At 44.0% G+C, this 20,679-nt stretch overlaps 1 protein-coding gene across 1 annotated transcript in view; it reads left to right on the top strand.

Annotated features, from left to right (window-relative positions):
* LOC103127621 (uncharacterized) overlaps positions 1–6,959 on the top strand; it is a 163,792-nt gene extending 156,833 nt beyond the window's left edge. Inside the window, 3 exon segments of the mRNA XM_060186434.1 lie at positions 885–1,011; positions 1,827–2,081; positions 6,682–6,959. Of these exon segments, the coding sequence (XP_060042417.1) occupies positions 885–1,011; positions 1,827–2,081; positions 6,682–6,959 (660 nt within the window).
* Positions 6,960–20,679: the final 13,720 nt, after the last annotated feature.

Here is a 20,679-nt window from a genome sequence, read left to right as displayed (position 1 = left end):
TTTGCTCCTCCTTCATTCACCCAGTACTATCCCTGCTCTGCACAACCTGATCCCCCCAAATCATCCCAGAAACTGGTGGCTGATTGTTCTGTTCCCTTTCTACAAACTCCTGCTCCAGGCTTATCACCAGGCTACTGGAAGATCCGTTACAAGACAGGGTTTTTTTAGGTCATAAAGAGACTAAGTTCCTGCTGTGCTCCCATTCATGCCCCCTCTATGCTGAAGCCAAATTCAGCAGAAATCCCATCTGACACAGAATAAGAACCCTTCTTTAGCTTCTCTTTATCTGCAAGATTCTACCAGGAAGCAGGAGGCAGATGGACGGGTCTCCAACCCCAAGTGTCACATCACCTCTCACACTCTGGACCCATTGCTATGAAGCTCCTGTCCTCCCAGGGGCTCTGAAACCTTCCCAGGTGAGGCTGCTCAGCCCTCAAACTTGCTTACAGCCTGTTTCACACACATGGTGCTCATGGGGACACCTTCCCCACAGGGTGAGGCGCTTCTAATGCTAAGATCCACCAGCCCCTGCCCTTTCACTTAGACAATACTCATGTAGACGCGTATGATACCCTCTACATGAGTTACTAGATATAAAAAGGGAGAAGAAATTTCACAAGACTGACTGGAACACCTCCCCATCTCCCCAAATGTCTCTATATTTGGTGACAGAGATAGCTCTAAGATAAATTACAAATTTCATATTTTTTCTACAAATTTGGTTTTTCATATATATATATATATTATTGAAACACCTAAACATGTATTGTGTATTAGTGTATTATTACTAGAAACTCCTCATACATCTTTAATGCAGTTATAATGATTTTCAAAAAAGAAACACTTTAACTTCTCAAAATTTATCTACTCATTACCTATTGTAGCTAGTACATGAAAGTCAACTTTTACGAATCTTCTGCCCCCCTATCTCTGCCCCTGATCCACTGGTTCTCTGTTGTGCATTTGAAAACAACTACATGCCTTCAGGACAAACACTCAAGGTATTCATCAGTGGGAGAACAGACTTTTATGTTCCCAGGGAAGCATCATGGTTTTAGCCACAACCAGCAGTTCATGACTACCCTCACTGTTTCTGGCCCTTTTTTAATTTTTATTCAGATCTATCATCTGAGGGTCACTGCCTCATGTCAGTCACAGTCACTTAACAGATCTGCCCTATCCAGAACCAGAAGTCTTGACTGAGTGACCTCCAACATTGCCCCAGGTCTCTACCTTGTGTTGATTCTGAGGACAGACTGGTCAGTGAAGACCCAGGATAGGTTCTGAGACCATCACCCCTATGTCCCAGTCTTGAGTAATGACTAAGAAGAGGGACAGGGTTATTTGTCCCAAAGATTTAGGCTCAACAACCTGTGATGAAAGGAGCAAGTAAGAGTCTTGGACTAAGGAGTTGGGTGTCAGTGCAGTGGGTTAAGCACAGGTAGTACAAAGCACAAGGACGGCTGTAAGGATCCCGGTTCAAGCCCCCAGCTCCCCACATGTAGGGGAGTTGCGTGATAGGTGGTGAAGAAGGTCTGCAGGTGTCTTTCTCCCTCCCTCTCTGTCTTCACCCCCCTCTCCATTTCTCTCTGTCCTATCAAACAACAACAAAATCAATAACAACAAAAAGAATAACTACAACAGTAAAACAAAAAGGGCAACAAAAGGGAATAAATAAATATCAAAAGAAAAAATGAGTGAGATATTATAGTCGGGACTTTCAAAGTTAGATGACAGTCTCACAGGGACACTTTGGTCTTTATATACACCAGGAATTTTTCTCTCCTCTGTTAACATCCACATGTGATTTCATTCTCTTTCTCCAGATGGCCCGGACACCCCCTTGATTAGCCCATCATACGTCTTTTACCCACCAGGAGCATCAGTCAACCTCTCCTGCTATGCAGACTCTGACCCACCTGCTGAGTATACCTGGCTGGTCAATGGGAAAGTGCAAAAACCCAGCAGGGAGCTCTTTATCCCCAACATTTCTCAGAGTGTGGATCAATCATATACCTGCTATGTCTACAACTCTGTCACTCGTTTACACAGGACTGCAGACAAGACTTTTGCAGTCAAGGGTAAGTGCCTCCCAAGATGATGGATACCAAGCTCTAGGATACAGTCTATTGCTTTTCTGGAAACAGTCTGCAACAAGTTTCCTCCTGCACAGGCACAAGCAAATGCCAAATGTGATCCTGAGCCTTCAGACTACAGCACTGCAGACCCTTCCTCCTCTTGATTTCAGTTTTCTCATGGTACAGGTGGGTCTAACCTGGTATTTGAAGAGGGAGTGTCTCAGATTCCAAAAGTTCCATCTAGAGGAGGGGGTTTTGTTCTGGGTAAGGAAAATGGGTATTGATTTTCAAGTTTCCTTCTGTCATCATTAAATTACAGAAGGTCTTTGTAGATACATGAACATGTCAGATATGATTTACACTTTTTCTCACAGTCCTTGAGCATCATTATACTTGTGATAGTGACTTGATTCTTGTAAGGTTTTGACCTTTGATGCACAGAAGAAAATATGAATATTCTGATCTAACCCAATTAAGCAGTATTTCCTTTTGTCTGTGCTCTAGAAGTCATATTTAAGAAATGACTTGTCTTTGTGATGCAGCTCTGAACTCCAGCTCTATCAGAGAGAGGGGACAAAAAAGAGAGAAATATTTGGATGTAGTAATAGGGTGATGTATGGCTTGGAGGGGAAGAGAGGACTGGAACTGGAAGAAAAAGGGGAAAATATGTACAAATATAGAAGGATAGTTGTAGAGATGACAGGTCACCCCTATCTGCAACCTTGGGAGAACCATCATGGCTTGCAATGGAAGAACTTGGGATTCAGAGCCCTGGTGGTGGGAATGGTGTGGAATTATACCCTCGTTGACATGTAATTTTGTAAATCATTATCAAATAACTTAAAAAATGTTAAGAAGTGATTTGTCAAATCCATTTTGAATAATTTTTCTCTATGATTCTGTCAATTGCTTTTGTGCTTTTGACTCTTTTTTTATATTGATCCACATGGAATCAATATTATGCTAAAAGGGCTTAACTAAGGCTTAGTCTATATTCATTTGCATGCAGATTATCTAGCTTTCCCAATAACATTTGTTAAAGATAGTTTCCCTATTGAAGAGTCTTAGAAGCCTGGTCAACAATATTTGACCATAACAACTATACCTGACTCACGAATTTTTATCTATTCCATTGGTCTAAAGTTTGTCTATATCACATCTTTATCATATTGATGATATCACTGTGTAGTCACCTATTAAACCAAACAGGACAAGTTCCCCCACTTTGTTCTTTCATGAGATAACTTTGCTGATCCATGCTCCCTGGAGTTGCAAATGCAGTGCTGGAAACATTGCCGTGAGCAAAACAGTGCATTGAGATTTAGTGTGCACTGTATTATTTTTTTTAATTTTACTAGTGATTAGATATTGATTTACAAAATTACAAGTTAAGAGAGGTACAACTCCGCACTGTTCCCACTGCCAGAAATCTAGAGGAAGAGGGAACAGAGAGGGAAAGAGACAGAGAGACACCTGCAACCTTGCTTCACCACTTGCAAAACTTTTCAACTGTAGGTGGGGGCCAGGGGCTCAAACCTGGGTTGTTGAGCATGTGAACTCACCCAGGTGCACGACCACCCAGTCCCATAATGTTACAATCTTGTAACATACTATTAATCACAAAGAAGTAAAAAGAAAATTAAAACATTTTCAAAAGGAACTATGGTGGTTATGGCAGGGGTGGACGGGGAGGAGTGGTGGAACCTGGATAGAGGGATAACTTTCATGAATGTCGGAACCAGAATCTTTTGTACTCAAACATGTGCAATCAACCTAGTGCACCACTAGCTGGCCCCACAATAGAAATATATATATATATATATATATATATATATATATATATATATATATTCACATATAGCTAGTTTTCATGTCTCTATAGACTGGGGGTGGGAGGGTAACATCTTTATTGCCAAGGGCCCTATGATATATAGCAGCACTCCTCAAAGATAGAAATTATAAACTTAAAAAAATTAGCACTTAATGCTGTTATGAATAAAAGCTCTGATATCCTTGGCAAGGCAAGGCCAAATGATTGTTTTTAAGTAGAAAAAGAAGTTGTTTACTTTTCTTTTTTTTCTAAGTTTTTATTTATAAAAAGGAAACACTGACAAAACCATAGGATAAGAGGGGTACAACTCCACACAATTCCCACCACCAGAACTCTGTATGCCATCCCCTCCCCTCATAGCTTTGCTATTCTTTAACCCTCTGGGAGTGAGGACCCAAGGTCATTGTGGGATGCAGAAGGTGGAAGGTCTGGCTTCTGTAATTGCTTCCCCGCTGAACATGGGCATTGACAGGTCGATCCATACTCCCAGCCTGTCTCTCTCTGTCCCTAGTGGGTAAGGGCTCTGGGGAAGCGGGGCTACAGGACACACTGGTGGGGTTGTATGTCCAGGGAAGTCTGATCGGTATCAGGCTAGGATCTGCAATCTGGTGGTTGACAAGAGAGTTAACATACAAATCCAAAATAATTGTTGACCAATCATGGACCTAAGGGCCAGAATAGTGCAGATGAAGAGTTGGGAGGTCCTCCATTTTGTAGATAGCTACTAGGCATATTTTAGTTAAATCCCAGTGGCTATACTAGTTTTGGTTTTTTTTTTTTTTTTTTTCCTTTTTCTTTTTTCCTCTGGTCCTGAAATCTGATATACAGGTGGATCCAAGTTATTGTCTGGGAAGATGATGTCATGGCTTGAAAAAGGACCAGAAAAAAGGATCAGGGAAGAGAGTAGCTCCCTAATATGGGAAAGAGGTATAAATATTGTTGACTGTAAACCCCACTGATTTGATGTGATCTGGGGCCCATAGTTAGCTTAGGAGCCTGTGTGACCTCTGGATCACTCTACATCTGACCTCACATTCTGTAGTCATGAGTAGGAACATTCCATGCTGCCCCAATATAGACCCATCTTCCTCAGGTGTAGCATAGATTATGTTGTCCATCGTCCTTTCAGACGAGGGAACATTCTCTATCATTGTTGATCCAAGTTGAGGACAAGGTCCTCTGGGGCCCACAAAGGGGTCTACTTTGTTGTTCCAGATAGAAATGACTGGTAACATGAGAGAGAGGGATTTATTCGAGTTCTAGGCCCATCAAGTCTGTTTGGGAATCTCAGAATTCCCTATTAGGGCCCCAGCTGATGGAATGGCCTGATAGTGACTAAAGAGTCATGGTTAAAGTGTGCCAGTCTCTTGCCCTTATCAGCTTTTGCAGTCCTTGCTTTGATAGGTTAGCTTTGGAGTGAGTGAAAGAACTGTAATAGGAAGTGGATGAGGAGGGTTTCTAAGTCTAAGTAGACACTATTTCATTATGAACTTTATACTGACTCACTACAGACTATGGTGTATTTTTGCTTTCAGGTATATACTTTGCCCTAATTTATGGATATATGTGAAACTATGCTCTATCTTACAGGACCTGATCTATATCTAGGTTTAGGGACTTTGTTAGGAAGTAAACCTCCTGGAATGGAATTAGAGTATACCGTGAAAGGAAAGGTCTCACCCAAGTAATGAGGTTGAAGGGTTGGCTTTCCATACCTGATGTCTCTGGACACAGTCTGAAGGGAGGCATGCTGAGATGTTACTCATTGCATTGATTAGGTTACTCATTGTATTGATTAGGCCTTGTGAGAGTTCTCCAGACTGTTCTCCACAGAGACTTTACCAGTTTACATTCCCACCAGTGTGCAGGAGGGTTCCTCTGTCCCCACAGCCTTTCTAGCATTCATTGCTGCTGGTCTTTTTGATGTATGCCATTCTCACAGGGGTGAGGTGGTATCTCAGTGTTCTCTTTATTTGCATTTCTATGAAAATCAGCGACCTGGAGCAATTTTTCATGTGTTTGTTAGCCTTTTGGATCTCTTCTGTAGTGAATGTTCTGTTCATATCCTCTGCCCATTTTTGGATGGTGTCATTTCCTTTTTTGGTGCTAAGTTTGCTGAGCTCTTTGTATATTTTGGTTATTAGTCTCTCATCTGATGTATGGCATGTGAAGATCTTCTCCCATTCTGTGAGGGGTCTCTTTATATGTGTGACAGATTCATTGGTTGTGCAGAAGCTTTTCAACTTGATGTAGTCCCATTGGTTTGTTTTTGCATTAGTCTTCCTTGTAATTGGGTTTGTTTCATCAAAGATGTCCTTAAAGTTTAGGTGGGAAAGTGTTCCACCAATGTTTTCCTCAAAGTATTTGATAGTTTCTGATCTAACATCCATGTCCTTCATCCATTTGGACTTGATTTTTGTTTCTGGTGAGATAAGGAGGTTCAGTTTCATTCTTCTGCATGTTTTAACCCAGTTTTCCCAGCACCATTTATTGAAGAGAGCCTCCTTCTTCCACCTAATACTTTGGGCCCCCTTAATCAAAGATTAGATGTCCATAGGAGTGGGAGTAAGGCCAACTGATTTTGCAGGCTTTATAAAGGTCATGATGTTATAAAGCATCCCATGAAAAAGACACTTGACCTCCCAGAGAGGCTCATGGCCATTGTCTGTGTGACCTTGGTAGATGAGCTGGGTTCTTATAAAGGATTTGGGTCTCAGGGTAAATAGTATGACCAAAGGTCCACTCTTAGTCACCTCATTTATGTCTCCATAGAGCCTGTGTCAACACCCTCCATCCGAGCCAGCAAGACTACAGCCAAAGAAAATGAAACTGTGGTCCTGGTCTGCACCACAGATAAATCACAGGTCTCCTTCAGATGGTTCCACAATAACAAGAGGTTGAAGCTCACAGAGAGAATGAAGTTGATGTGGGATGACCACATCCTCACCATCAACTCCGTCAGGAAGGAGGATGCTGGGGAATATCATTGTACGATCTCCAACCAAGTCACTTCCATCAAGAGTGAGCCTGTAAAGTTGAATGTGTACTAAATCTTGCTCCTCCTTCCCCATCTATTCTCAAGCTCTGAAATAAATCCTTTTATGTCCAAAATATTGGTCATGGGATAAATAATTAAAAGAACTGCCTGTAAGCAATATGTTGAAGGAGGGAAGGCTTTTGTTAAGTCAATGCACCAACATGCAAGACACTGTGGTTATTGTTCACTAAGGTCACACATCTACTCCATATGCAAAGTGATGCCAATGTGACTCCCTTGGATGGGGAAGGGTTGTGCGTCAAGTGTGGGTAAGAACCAAGGAATCACAATTCTGTCACTCCTCCAGGGGGATGAATAGATGGTACCAAAAACATGCATATGGGTGACAACACCAGGAAGAAATGCACTTAAAATATATAATCGTCCCAAATCATCCTGATGAAGAAGTGATAAGATAGATTTGAGGGCTGGATATTGTGTCACTTTGACATGTGCTCAACCCAGGTTCAGGCCCTGCCCCTATGGCACTGAAGGAACCTACTGGGCTGTCATCTATTTCACTCCCTCTACACCTCTCTGCTTCCAGCTAGCAAAGTAGATAAATAAAATACTAAAATAAAATAAGAAGAACTGTCGGAAAAGACCTAGTTCAAGCTGAGTCTTCAGGAAAAGGCACTAAACTGAGTGAAGCAATACAACTTAAGGAGGCTCCAGGAATATCTACAGAGCCCAGCCCACCTCAACCCACCTGGGTGACAGCACCCTGAAGGCAATGATAATCAGGGTCCTAAGTCTAATGGAGGGGGAGCAAACCCCTGCACTGATGCCCAACACAGAGGAACACACTGGGCAAGGTCCTCTGTAGGATGTTCTGCCATCGCCAGAGAGATGTGCCCATGCATCTTCTCTAGGGGTGCGAGGCTGAATCACACTAGAGGGGTCCCCCAAGGCCTGGCTTGTGTGACCTTCTCCACCCCCTGCAGGCCTCACCTTCATGGCCAGGAACTCTGGCCTATTCCTTGACCCAATGGATGGATTCTACATAGAAACTCCAAATACTAGAAGTCACTGAATTAGGGTCTCAGTGACTGTCTTATTCTCAACATTAACTCCTCCAAGTATCGGGGCTCACGTTTCTCTTCAAGAGTAGTATGTGTGCATGTGTGTGTGTGCATGTTCCCATGGGTGTTTATAACAGGACTTCACCTATACAGATTTTCTTTTATAGACACACAGAGAAAGGAAAAAATACACCACAGCACCAAAGGTTTCTGCAGTGTTATATAGATGGTAGATCTGGCACACTATCCAGGTGAGGTATTTTGCCAGTCCCCATTTTATTATTATTTTTCCCTTTTGTTGCCATTGTTTTATCCTTGTTGTGGTTAATATTGTTGTTCTTGATATCGTTGTTGTTGGATAGGACAGAGAGAAATGGAGAGAGAAATGGAAGACAGAGAGGGGGAGAGAAAGATAGACACCTGCAGACCTGCTTCACTACTTGTGAAGCAACCCTGCAGGTGGGGATCCGAGGGCTCAAACTGGGATCCTTATGCCAGTCCTTCTGCTTCACACCATGTGTACTTAACCCACTGCACTACAACCCGACCCCCTATTATTATTTTTTAACCAGACTGCTCAATTCTGACTTATGGTGCTGAGGATTCAACCTGGGACCTCTGGAACCTGAGGCATACAGGTCTGTTGTGTGACTGGTCACTCATACTGAACCCTTTCCAAGAAAAATGAACTGTGTGCCATAAAGCCCAGCTACAAAACTCGTCCTGAGTCTACGGTGACTGCTCACTCAGACCACGGACTGAACAAAAACATGGGGCACTCAGACCTAGAATCTACCTCCCAGTGCCTGTGGGCTGTGAGCACCTGGGCTGTCCTCTGGCTCTGATTTTCCCTCAACTCCCCAGCCCACGACAGTTCCACCAACCAACCTTCCCCAGGAGCCCATCTCTCTGTCCACACTGTCGCCTAGGCACCACACGGTCACCCCACAGTCACAGGAAAGCACAGGGTGGATCCTTCCCATAGTTATCTGACAATGCCACATTCATAGAGGTGACAATTAGGGAACCAAGAGAATGGTCACTTAGCAGGGAGACTGGAGATGAACTCAAAGCCCCCCTCCCCCCAACAGAGTTCACTGAGTCCCTCAGGACATGGAAGAGAGAGGAAGTCTGCTCACATCTTTGAAGTGGGTTCTTGGGACAGCGACATGAGGTCTCAGTGGTGTAATTCTGGAAGCTTACTGTGGAATGTGCTGGTAGGATGGAGGATCTGGGGGAAAGAGACCTAGGGCCAGGGAACCACCTGGATTGAGGAATGCACTGGAACAAACAGGGAGAAGGGGAAAAGAGGTCAGAAGGAAGCTATGTCCATATCATCCAGGGAGATGAATGCAGTAAACTCTGAGGAAAGTGACTATAAGGTGCAGGTGAGTTCCTGTTGACCCTCTTTCCCAAGGGTATGTGTTGGTATGCTTCTAATTCTGCTTCTGTTTCATTGGTTTAATCCCCTCTGCTTAACACTGTATTCTACTTACATAACCACTGTTAACTAAGCACCGCCCTGCCTGCAGGGCATTGGTTTAATCCCCACTGGTTCTTGATGTCTTTTTTTTTCTTGATGCCCCCTCTCCTAGTATACCCTGATTTCCACCAGTCTTTTTTCGCTCCACCCTCTCTATGTCACATCCTGTTTCCACCCTACTTGGCGAGTATATATAAGGACAGGATTGTGATTAGAGATAGCTTAGATTGCCCTGCCTTCCAAATGAATAAAGAGATACTGCTTCCCAGCTCAGCCATGAGTCTCTGGTCATCTGCCTCCCGCCCACAAAGCTAGCCCGGCAGGAATGCCCATGGGACACTGTAAAATATGAGGACCCTATGGTCCATCTTGGGTTGGCAGGCACTAACTTCTCTGTGGCCTGAACAGACTACTGTCCCAGTCCTCCAACCCTGCCAGGCCCAAGTTTCACTGTGAAGTATGTTTGGAAGAGCCAAGTCCTACAACACTCTGAAGAACACTTAAAACAGCAGCTCTCCTCCCAGGACTGATAAAGGGTTCAGGACTCACATGGCAGTAGGAAGGGATAAGGCTGAGTTTCCTAGATTTCCTCATTTATCAGCATAGGGTTCTTACTTATTTCTCTGGAGCCAGAGTGCTGCATTAGGTCTGGGATCTACAGGCAAGACAGCACATTCCAGACAGAGAGTGTGCACAGAGGACAGACACTGTCAGAAGATGCAACCATCATTGACTCTGCTCGATGGGCCACTACTTGACCTGAAGAACACTGTCCCAGGAGGACCTCAGATATGTGAGCCACAGTAAGGTTCTTGCTCTGTCCAGAAATGGTACTGGATCTTCCTCTGCCTTTCTTCTCCACCTTCCCAAATCTTCACCAAAGATTTGTTAACATCCACCATCATCCCAGATAGAAGTAGTATCTCATTTCCTCTTTCTTGCTCTCTCTCAGATACTTTCCAGATCTCTATCGTGTGTGAGTATTTAGGGAGACAGGGACTCTGCTGACAAATGGGATCTGGACTCAAGGCAGAAAGCAGCTGCAGTCAGGCCCAAGAGCAGTGATAAGGATTATGGTGGTCTTTCTAAAACTGGATAGAATGAATAACATGTGAAGGAGGAAAAGACAATACACTAATGAGTCAAAATAAAGTGAGTCATAAAAAAGTGACTAAATAAATGAGTCAAAAATAAAGTGTTGGGGGGCTGGGTGGTGGTTTACCAGATTAAGCATACATGTTCCAATGTGCAAGGACCCGGGTTCAAGACTCGGGTCCCCACCTGCAAGGAAAAAAGATTCACAAATGATGAAACAGGGCTGCTGGTGTCTCTCTGTCACCCTCACTCTCTATTGCCCCGTAAACACTCAATTTCTGGTAGTCTCTATCCAACAAATAAAGATAATAAGAAAATTAAAAATAAAGTGTTGGAATAGCATGTGAAAGTTAATGAATGTCAAAGGATATAAATTATAGTGATGTCATGTATGATACAGCAAATCCTAAAAAATGGGATTGTCAAAGTTAACCCAATGGGAAAATAATTGATTATAGCAATAACTATATCCGCCCACTTCCTCTATAAAACTCAGATTTCCCCCAGTCCTGGAACCTCTAGGGTGGGGCTCACTTTCCTGCACGCTTCTCTCAATTCATACCAACTGATACTGCATCTGCTGATCCCAACCTAATCAATGCAATGAGTACCACCTCGGCATGCTTCACTTCAGACTGTGTCCAGAGACGTCAGGCATGGATTCTCAACCCTTCAGTCTCATTACTCCAGTGAGACCTTTCCTTTCTCATTGGATTCTCTAATTCCATTTTGGGTGGTTCACTTCCTAACAAAGTCCCAAATTAGAGATAGACCAGGTCCCAGGAGATAGGGCATATGTTCACATGTATCCATAAATTAGGGCAAAATATATACCTGAAAGCAAAGGTGCACAATAGTCTGCAGTGGGTCAATAAATAAAGCAAGCAAATAGAAAGACCTACAAAGACACCATAAAGTTCCTAGGGAAATAGCCTCTGCTTAGATCTAGATACCCTCCTCACCTACTTCCTATTATACTTCCCTTGCTCACTCCAAAGCTAACCTCATCAAAGTAAGGACTACAAAAGCTGAATAAGGGCAAGAGACTGGCATACATTAATGATGACTCTTCAGTTACTATCAGGCCACCCTAGCATCTGGGCCCCTATTCAGAGAGTCCTGAGAATGTCAAACAGACATGATGGGTCTAGACCTAGTCTAGATCCCTTTCTCCATTGTCACTGGTCATCTACATCAGGAACAACACAACAGACCCCTTTGTAGGCCCCCAAGGGACCTTGCCCTCAATGTGGATCAACAACAATAGAGATTGTTCCACCCTCCAAAGGGAGGCTAGACAACATACTCTATCTACCACCTAAGGAAGATGGGTCCTGATATAGGGGCAGGCTGAAATGTTCCTACTCATGACCACAGAAAGCGAGCTCAAACCTACAGAGATGCCGAGGTTACATAGACTCCTATGCTGAATATGAGCCCCAGATGAATTCTATGGGGTTTACAGTCAACAATATTTATATACCTTTCCCATATTTGAGAGCTACTCTTCCTCCCCAATCCAGCTTTCTAACCCTTCAGCCATGACATCCTCTCCCCAGACAATGACTTGGGGCCACCAGCATTATCAGATATCAGTCTCAGGAGAAAACTAGTAGAGTCATGGTCTATAAATAAATGGAATATAACTAAAATAGGCCTACTAGCTATCTCTAAAACAGAGACCCCAAATCTTTTTTTTTTTCCTCCAGGGCTATTGCTGGAGCTGGGTGCCTACACCATGAATCCACTACTCCCAGAGGCTATTTTTCCCCTTGGGGAATTATCTAAGATTCTCTGTGTATTCCTATGAATAGGGGTAGCTCTACATCTTGAGTTAATAATTTACAAGTAAAGCTCTTAATGGATGCTTCCGGGATTGCTGGATTCTTCTAGAGATAGTGTCTTGTTAGTCTCAAATGAAACCCTGCAAGCTAGCTGAAAGAATTTCAGATAATACAAAGGTCACAATCTAGCTTTTTAAAATACTGACCTTTAGGAACTTATAAGACTATTTTTTCTGACTTTCTTCTCTAAACAAAATATCCCCCCAAAAAATCTTTCCAATACAAAACCAGAAATTTCCCTCTAGAAGAAGTGAAAATACCACTTGCACAACATTTGTTTATTTATTACATCACATGTCTCTAAATAATCAATTTCAGGATAGATTTTCTTTTTTGTTTGTTTTTATTATCTTTATTTATTTATTGCATACAGACAGTCAGAAATTGAGGGAAGGGAGGGATAGAGACTGTAAGAGACAGAGAGACACCTGTTGCACCGGTTCACCACTTATGAAGCTTCCCCATTGCAGGAGGGGACTAGGGGCTCAACCTGGGTCCTTATGCTTTATAACAGAGAACTGCTCAGCTCTGGCTTATGGTAGTGCTGGGAATTGAACCTGGGACCTTGGGTGCCTCAGGCATGGTAGTCTTTTTGCATTACCATTATGCTATCTCCTCAGCTCCCCAAGGAATTTCTTATCAAAGTATTCCCTTGTTCTGTTAAATAGGTAAATGTGGAATTGCACCCAAAATAAAACCATTAAGACTCTTGTAGGTTCCTGTGCTAACTACGTGTAGACATGGGCCATAGGTGAGATAGCTGAGGTTTACGGTTAACGGTATGTTTCACTTTGGACTGCATCCAGAGACGTCAGGCATGGAATGTGAACCCACCAGCTTTATCACTCTGCAACCAGGTTCCAGATGCTACCATGCTGCCAACCAGACAATACTTTTAGCCCACCTGCAGCATGTTTCCTGTCCTCCCCTGGCAAAAATTGGTAAAGTCATAGGCCCCTTGGAATAAACCTAAAATAGACTTCCTAGCTTCTTCCAACATAAAGACCCCATGTCTGCTCTATTCTTACCTTTAGGTTCCTAATTATTAAAGTTTACTTTGCTTTATATCTTAATGCTTTTCAGCCACCAAGTGGCAGTTGCTACTATGACACAGACCTGAATTCCCTGGGCAGATGACCTCACCAATGTATCCTGGACCTCACCTCCCAAGAGCCTTACCCAACTAGGGAAAGATAAAAACAGGCTGGGGGTATGGATCAACCAGTCAATGATCATGTCCAGCAGAGAAGCAATCACAGAAGCCAGACCTCCTGCCTTCTATACCCCATAAAGATCTTTGGTCTATACTCCCAGAGGGATAAAGAATAGGAAACCTTCCAGTGGAGGGGATGAGATACAGAACTTTGGTGTATGGAATTACACTCCTCTTATACCACAATCTTGTCGATCATTATTAAGTCACTAATAAAATAAAATTTAAAAAATGACTCCCATATGATACACGATGATGGAAAAAGTCTTAATATGGGAGTGAAACTATATTGCAGACACTTATCTTGGTAAGATGAGAAACTGTACCAATATGCCAACAACTGTATGGGAAACCATTAACCTTCCAATAAAATGATAAGTAATAATAATAATAAGTACATTACCAGGAAGACAGATCCGGATGCCTATTGTCACTACAGAGCAACCCAGACATATTCAACTGCAGGGCACCAACCCAATGAATGTGACACAAAAGAGAACTATGGTGTTCCTAGGCCCTGAAGTTCTAGTGTCCACTTGGTGGGGCCAATAGTCTGAGAGTAAACTTCTCTTAGTGACTCAGTATCTGCACCATCAGGATCTGCACCAATTTCTAAACATGCCCACAGACACTGGAAGTTCTGGAATCTGAATACCTCCATGAAAATATGGAGCAAGATCACTGGGCCTGGGGGGCCAGCTGGTGGTGACACACCTGGTTGATTTGCACAAGGACCTGGACTTGAGCCCTTAGTACCTGCCTGGAGGGGGGAAGCTTTGCAAGTGGTAAAGCAGTGCTGAAGGTATCTTTTTTTCTCTATCCCTCTCTACCACTCCCTCCCATCTTGATTTTTGTCTGTTTCTATCTAATAAATAAAGGTAATAAAATAAAGAAAGAAAAAAGATGACTGGGTGTGTTTAGACTCATCAGTCAGTCATCTAAAACTGCCATTCTGGACCCAGAAGATCCTACACATGAAGAACAAAAAGGATTCTGGTCTTTAAAGACCACACATAGTAGAACCCTTTTCCCATCTCTCTAGCCCTACTCATATACTCAGGAATGAAGACCTCCTCCTCAGGTAGAAATACCTCTGAAACAGACTTATAAATGATACCCGTCTTCTAAAGCCGAGCCCTGTGCATGTAATCACTGTGACAGGAAATGTGTTCAATAACCCTCAGCCTGGGGGTCAGTTCCCACATCACAGCCAGCTCCCTACTTTGGAGTCTGACCAGCTTCCCTGGTACATGGAACTCTGACACCAAGTACAGATCTCCTCTTGGCTTCCAGAGAGTGACATCAAGAAACAGTGGCAACACACAGGAAGTTAACATAGTCCTGACTTGGTGGTTAGGTGAAAGACGAACCTAATTTCCATCTTGACATCATACAGACCCTTTGACCCCCACCCAGGGGTCTGCTTTATTCAATCTGCTGTCCTGAGGAGCAGGTTCCCGGAAGGGTCCCAGGCTGTGCAGCTCCTGCTCCCTCTGTGACACACATGGGGAGTGCAGGAGTGACTACAGTGCAGGGAGCAGGACCTCCCAATTCATCCAGGGACAATCCAGAAGAAACATGAACAGAATCAAGACTCAGCTTAGTCAACAGATGTAGTGAGAGGCTATCTTCCTGAACAATGACCCAAGAAGCAGAATCTCAGGCCTTCAGGCTCCCATCTCTACCGTTCACTCTTATAAAAACAAAGAAGACATACACTCACACATACACTCACACAAGCAACTGCCTGAGACACTCAGTCTCGGCTCTCTGTACACCAGCCATCACTCACCTTCCCTGTCTCACCCCAAAGTCTTCTGTAGAACCTTTTGGTTGGGAAAAAAATCCAACCTCCCCAGAGTATCTGAGAACTTTCAGGGGACCCCATGCACAGCTGAATTTCTGAGTCACAAAGGGTAACAATCCCCTAGGCTCAGAGACCTCAAGGTCTCTGTGTGGCGCTGACAGACTTCAGGCCAGGATAGAGCAGAGGGTAACCATGAGGAGAGCAGGTCACCTTCTCATGGAAGAGGGGGTCATCAGCCTGCAGTGAGAGTGAGTTTCACATCCAGTGTGACCAGCACCCCCTGAGAGTTGGGGGAAAACTCTGGGTTCCCTCACACCTGCCTGGGCAGAATCTGCAATTCCCAGGGTCTGTAGACCCTCCCCATTCTGAGGATGGGGCCAGGGGGCTCCCCATCCACATGAGGGGTTCTCCCCTAGCTTGGCACCCTTGCCACCTGGGCAACGGCTGAGCTGCATTTTTTCCCTTTTGTTGCCCTTATTTTTTATTGTTGTCGTAGATATTGTTGTTGTTATTGATATCGTAGTTGAGAGGACAGAGAGAAATGGAGAGGAGGGGAAGACAGAGAGGGGGAGAGAAAGATAGATACCTGCAGTCCTGCTTCACTGCCTTTGAAGCGACTCCCCTTTAGGTGGGGAGCCATAGGCTTGAACCAGGATTCTATGCCAGTCTCTCACTTGGTGCCATGTGTGCTTTACCCACAGCGCTACGGCCCGACCCCCAATGAACTGCATTTCTAAGGTGTCTCTTGTATATTAACAATCTTTATTAAGTTCCTCAGAGATGATTTCTCTGTATTATGACCTCCCAGTGTAGAACTAAGGCTCCTGCACAGAAGGGAAAAATCAGAGGAGTAAGAGAACCTTAATAATACATGAGGAATGACAGTGACCTGTCACCCTGGCTTGAACCCACGTAAACAGGGGTATGTGGTCGTGCTGATAGTGGTATGTGTGTAATGGAAAAATCACAGGTGAAGGCCTAAACAGTTTCTAGAGTCAAACATTCAGACAGAAGAAGGAGATACAGGAACACAGAAAGGAAAATTAGTGGGGTGGAGACATAAGGTCCTAACAGAGACCCCTCCCAACACCATGACCCCACCCTTGACCATCATAAGTTCTTCTGCCCTAGAAGGAAGCTCAGCACAGAGGGAGGAAGCACCCAGGGGCTGACACCTCAGGAGCAGCTGTGCTGGGAGCATTTCTGGAGCCCAAGCTCTTTTCTCAGAGGGAAGACATAGCAGCCAGCAGCCCACATGGAGGCACACTTGGTCCCTGTCCACAGAGGCTGTGTATCCAGGGAGAGGCTCCTGTTGGCAGGTAAGAGGGTGCAGTTTCTGGGGTCAGTGAGGATGGAGAACCGACACTGGGATAGGAGCTGGGGAGACAGGGCTCTAAGCATGGAAAGAGGATTCTGTTTGTACCTGAGTAGAGAGATCTGACAAGGAGATTATGAAGGGAGGAGGAACTCAGTGAGTGCTGCAGTGGTATGGAATCAGTAAATGAACAAATAATCTGCTTACAGTGTGTCTGCATGTCATTCACCAAAAAGCTGGTATGTTTAAAAACCTGTTCAGAAGTGCAAGGTTGTGATGTACCAGGCTGACACACACATGACCATGTGCAAGGACTCAAGTTCAAACCTCCAGGTCCCCACCTTCAGCGGGGAAGATTCACAAGCAGTGAAGCAGTGCTATAGCTATCTCTCTTTTGGACTCTCCACCCCCCACACACAATCTCTCTCAATTCTCTGAAGAAGAAGAAAAAAATTAACTGATGAGAATATTAACGACTGATATTAATGTACTAATAATAAAATTTCAGCAAGGGTCAATAAATTGCCCTTTCAACCAACTCTGAACACAGCAAATAAAAACAAGGACATGGATACCCTGAAAACATCACTCATTCATTCATCAACAAATGGTTACAGCCCCCACCCCCACACCTCCACCAATAGGGAGGGCAACAAGATGAGACAAGTGTCTGCCCTGACAGAGCTCACACTCTAAGGAGAGGAAGCAGACATGAAAGACTCCAGAATGTGAGGTCACGAGCTGGCACGTATTGTGAAGGGAGCAAAGTCGGGAAAGGTCCCCCACATGAGACCGAGGGTCCTTAGAGTAGGTGGACAAGGGCAAGGCAGCCCTGAGGATGCCCAAATGTGAGCAGGAATCTAAGGGCTGTGAGGGGTGAGGAAAGACCTCAGGGAAAAGGAAAGGACAAGTTCAGAGGCTGTGTTCTAATTATCATGAACTGACCTGAACCTGTAAGACAGACATTCACACAAAAGCACAGCATGATTCACAGTCAGTTGTGGATGCTTTTGTGATTTCATCACCCCTGAAGTAAAATTTTCAATCACATAGAATGAGAGAAACAGAAGGAGAGAGAGAGAGAGAGAGAGAGAAATCAGAGCACTGGGCTTCCTCATGGTCATGGCACAATTATGTGATGCCAGGTCCTAGAACTGAACCATGAGCATGGCAACACTTGCTCATTACCTGGTGAGCTACCTCTAAGCCCATTCATTGATTATCAGATCTGCAGGTCTCCACCCCGTGCACAAAATACAATATTGAACAATTTCTGTTTCCCTCCTAGTCTCACTCTTAACCATCTGGATGTCATCTGCTGCTGCTGAGATGACCATTGAAGTGACACCACCCAATCCTGTTGAGGGAAATGATGTGAATATAATTGTCCGCAATCTGCCTATTGACACAACTGTCCACTTTTGGTACATCGGAAGATCTTCAATCTTCAGACAGCTGATCGTGGCATATGAAAAAGATACAAAAAAAAACTTCCCAGGGCCTGCATTTACTGGCCGGGAGACAATCAGCCATAGTAGTTCTCTGCTGATCAGAAACATCACCCGGAAGCACACAGGATACTACATCTTCCAGGTCATGAAGCCATTTTATCAAACAGAAGAGGTACTCACATGGCTGCGAGTACACTGTGAGTATCCATCCCTGACCTCTGAGTACTTGTAGGTGAGGCTAACTTGTACACATGGGACTGGGTGGCCTGGAATCTGCCTCTGTCTCCCTCCATACTCTGTCCCCAGGATGGAACTGACTATTTAGTGCATGTCACATGTGGTAGAGAGAAATGACACAGAGCAATGTTCTTAGTAGGACTGGCAGGAGGAGAAGAAGCCTCCACATGTAAAAAGGTGATGCAGCAAAGACACAGCAGTCTCATTCCAGGCCTCTGAACCCAGTCACCATGACAAAGACTCAGCAGACTGGGTTCAGGACCAACCTCCCAGAGGAGCTCACTACCAAGACCCCTGTGACAGACACAGTGACTCAGGAGCCTGGGGCAGGCTTGGCATCTGCTTATTAGGCAGGGTTAGACTGGTTCAGCATCTGGACAGCCACTGGCTCTTGTGCATGAGGGCTTTGAGGCATCTGTAACCTCTCCTACTTGTGGCTTTGGGTTTTGGGATAAATCTGCCCAGTCCATTCTCTTCTGCTCCTCCTTCATTCTAAACATAAATCCCCAACTCTGCACAGCCTGCTCTGCCTGAATCTTCCCCAGAACCTCCTCCTATTGGCTGACTGTCCTATCCCCTTCAAACAGACTCCTGCTTCAGGGCCACCCTCAGGCTACTAGAAGCTCCATTACAAGACAGGTTTTTCTTTTTGTTTCATTCATAAGTTCCTACTGTGTTCCCATTCATGCCCCCTCTACGCTGAAACCAAATTCAGCAGAAACCCCATCTGACACAGAATAAGAACCCTTCCTTAGCTTCCCTTTATCTGCAAGATTCTACCAGGAAGCAGGAGGCAGATGGACAGGGTCTCCAACCCCAAGTGTCACATCACCTCTCACACTCTGGACCCACTGCTGTGAAGCTCCTGTCCTCCCAGGGGCTCTGGCACCTTCCCAAGTGAGGATGCTCAGCCCTCAAACTTGCTTACAGCCTGTTTCACACACATGGTGCTCATGGTGACACCTTCCCCACAGGGTGAGGAGCTTCTAATGCTGAGATCCACCAGCCCCTGCCCTTTCACTTAGACAATACTCATGTAGATATATACGATACACTTTATGTGAATACTTGACATGGAAACGAAGAAATCATGTCACATGACTAGTTCATCCCTCCCTATTTACCTGAACCTCCAAAGATTTAGTTTCATAATGTTCTGTCTTTCAAAGTAATGATTAGTAGTGATGGTTAATACAAGTGGAACAACAACAGATTCTCATCAACTTGTACCTAGATTAATCAATCAATGGATTATTAAGCATGCACTATTAGATACCTCTAAGTTAAACTGTAAGTCTCATATCATCTCTACAAATTTGTTAGCTTCCATATATATATATATATATATATATATATATATATATATATATATATATATATATAACTGAATCACCTAAACATCTACTGTGTATTTTGTCTAGAAACTTTTCTTACATATTTATGGGTTTATAACCCTTTTCAAAAAATAAACACCTTATTCTCCCCAAATTTTTATCTACTTACTCTCAAATGTAGACTGTATATTTAAATAAATTATTAATCACTCTGTGCCCCCCACAGATCAGCCCTGATCCACTGGTCCTCTGTTATCATTTGAAATCAGTTACATGCATTCAGGACAAACACTCATGGTGCTCAGCAGTGGGAGAACAGACTTTTATGTTCCAAGGGCAGCAGCATGGGTTCAGCCACAACCAGCAGCTCATAACTCCCCTGTTTCTGGTCCTTTTTTGTTTTGAATGGGATCTATCATCTGAGGGTGACTGTCTCATGTCAGTCACAATCACCTAATAGAAATGTCCCATCAAAAACCTGCAGCCTGGAATGAGTGACCTCCACAATTTCTCCAGGTCTCCACCTTGTGTGATTCTGAGGACAGACTGGTCAGTGATGAACCAAGAGAGGTTATGAGTCCACCAGCCCTGTGTCCCTGTCTTGAGTAAAGACTAAAAGGAGGGATGGGATTCTTTGTCCCAAACACTCAGGCCCTACAAATATATACAAATATAGACATATAGTTGTAGAAACAGTAGTGGACCCAAAATTGTAACCTTGGAAGAACTGTTATAGCTACCAGTTGAGGAAATGGGGATTCAGAATGGTGGTGGTGAGAATGGTACATGATTATACCAATGCTATCCTTTTTTTTTTTTTTCCTCCAGGGTTATTGCTGGGCTCGGTGCCTGCACCATGAATCCACCGCTCCTGGAAGCCATTTTTTCCCCCTTTTGTTGCCCTTGTTGTCGTAGCCTCATTGTGGTTACTA

The sequence above is a fragment of the Erinaceus europaeus genome, chromosome 2 (genome assembly GCF_950295315.1).
Source record: "Erinaceus europaeus chromosome 2, mEriEur2.1, whole genome shotgun sequence".
Lineage (NCBI taxonomy): Eukaryota > Metazoa > Chordata > Mammalia > Eulipotyphla > Erinaceidae > Erinaceus > Erinaceus europaeus.
Note: the sequence above shows the minus strand (reverse complement) of the source record. Positions and strands in the feature narration are given on the sequence as shown.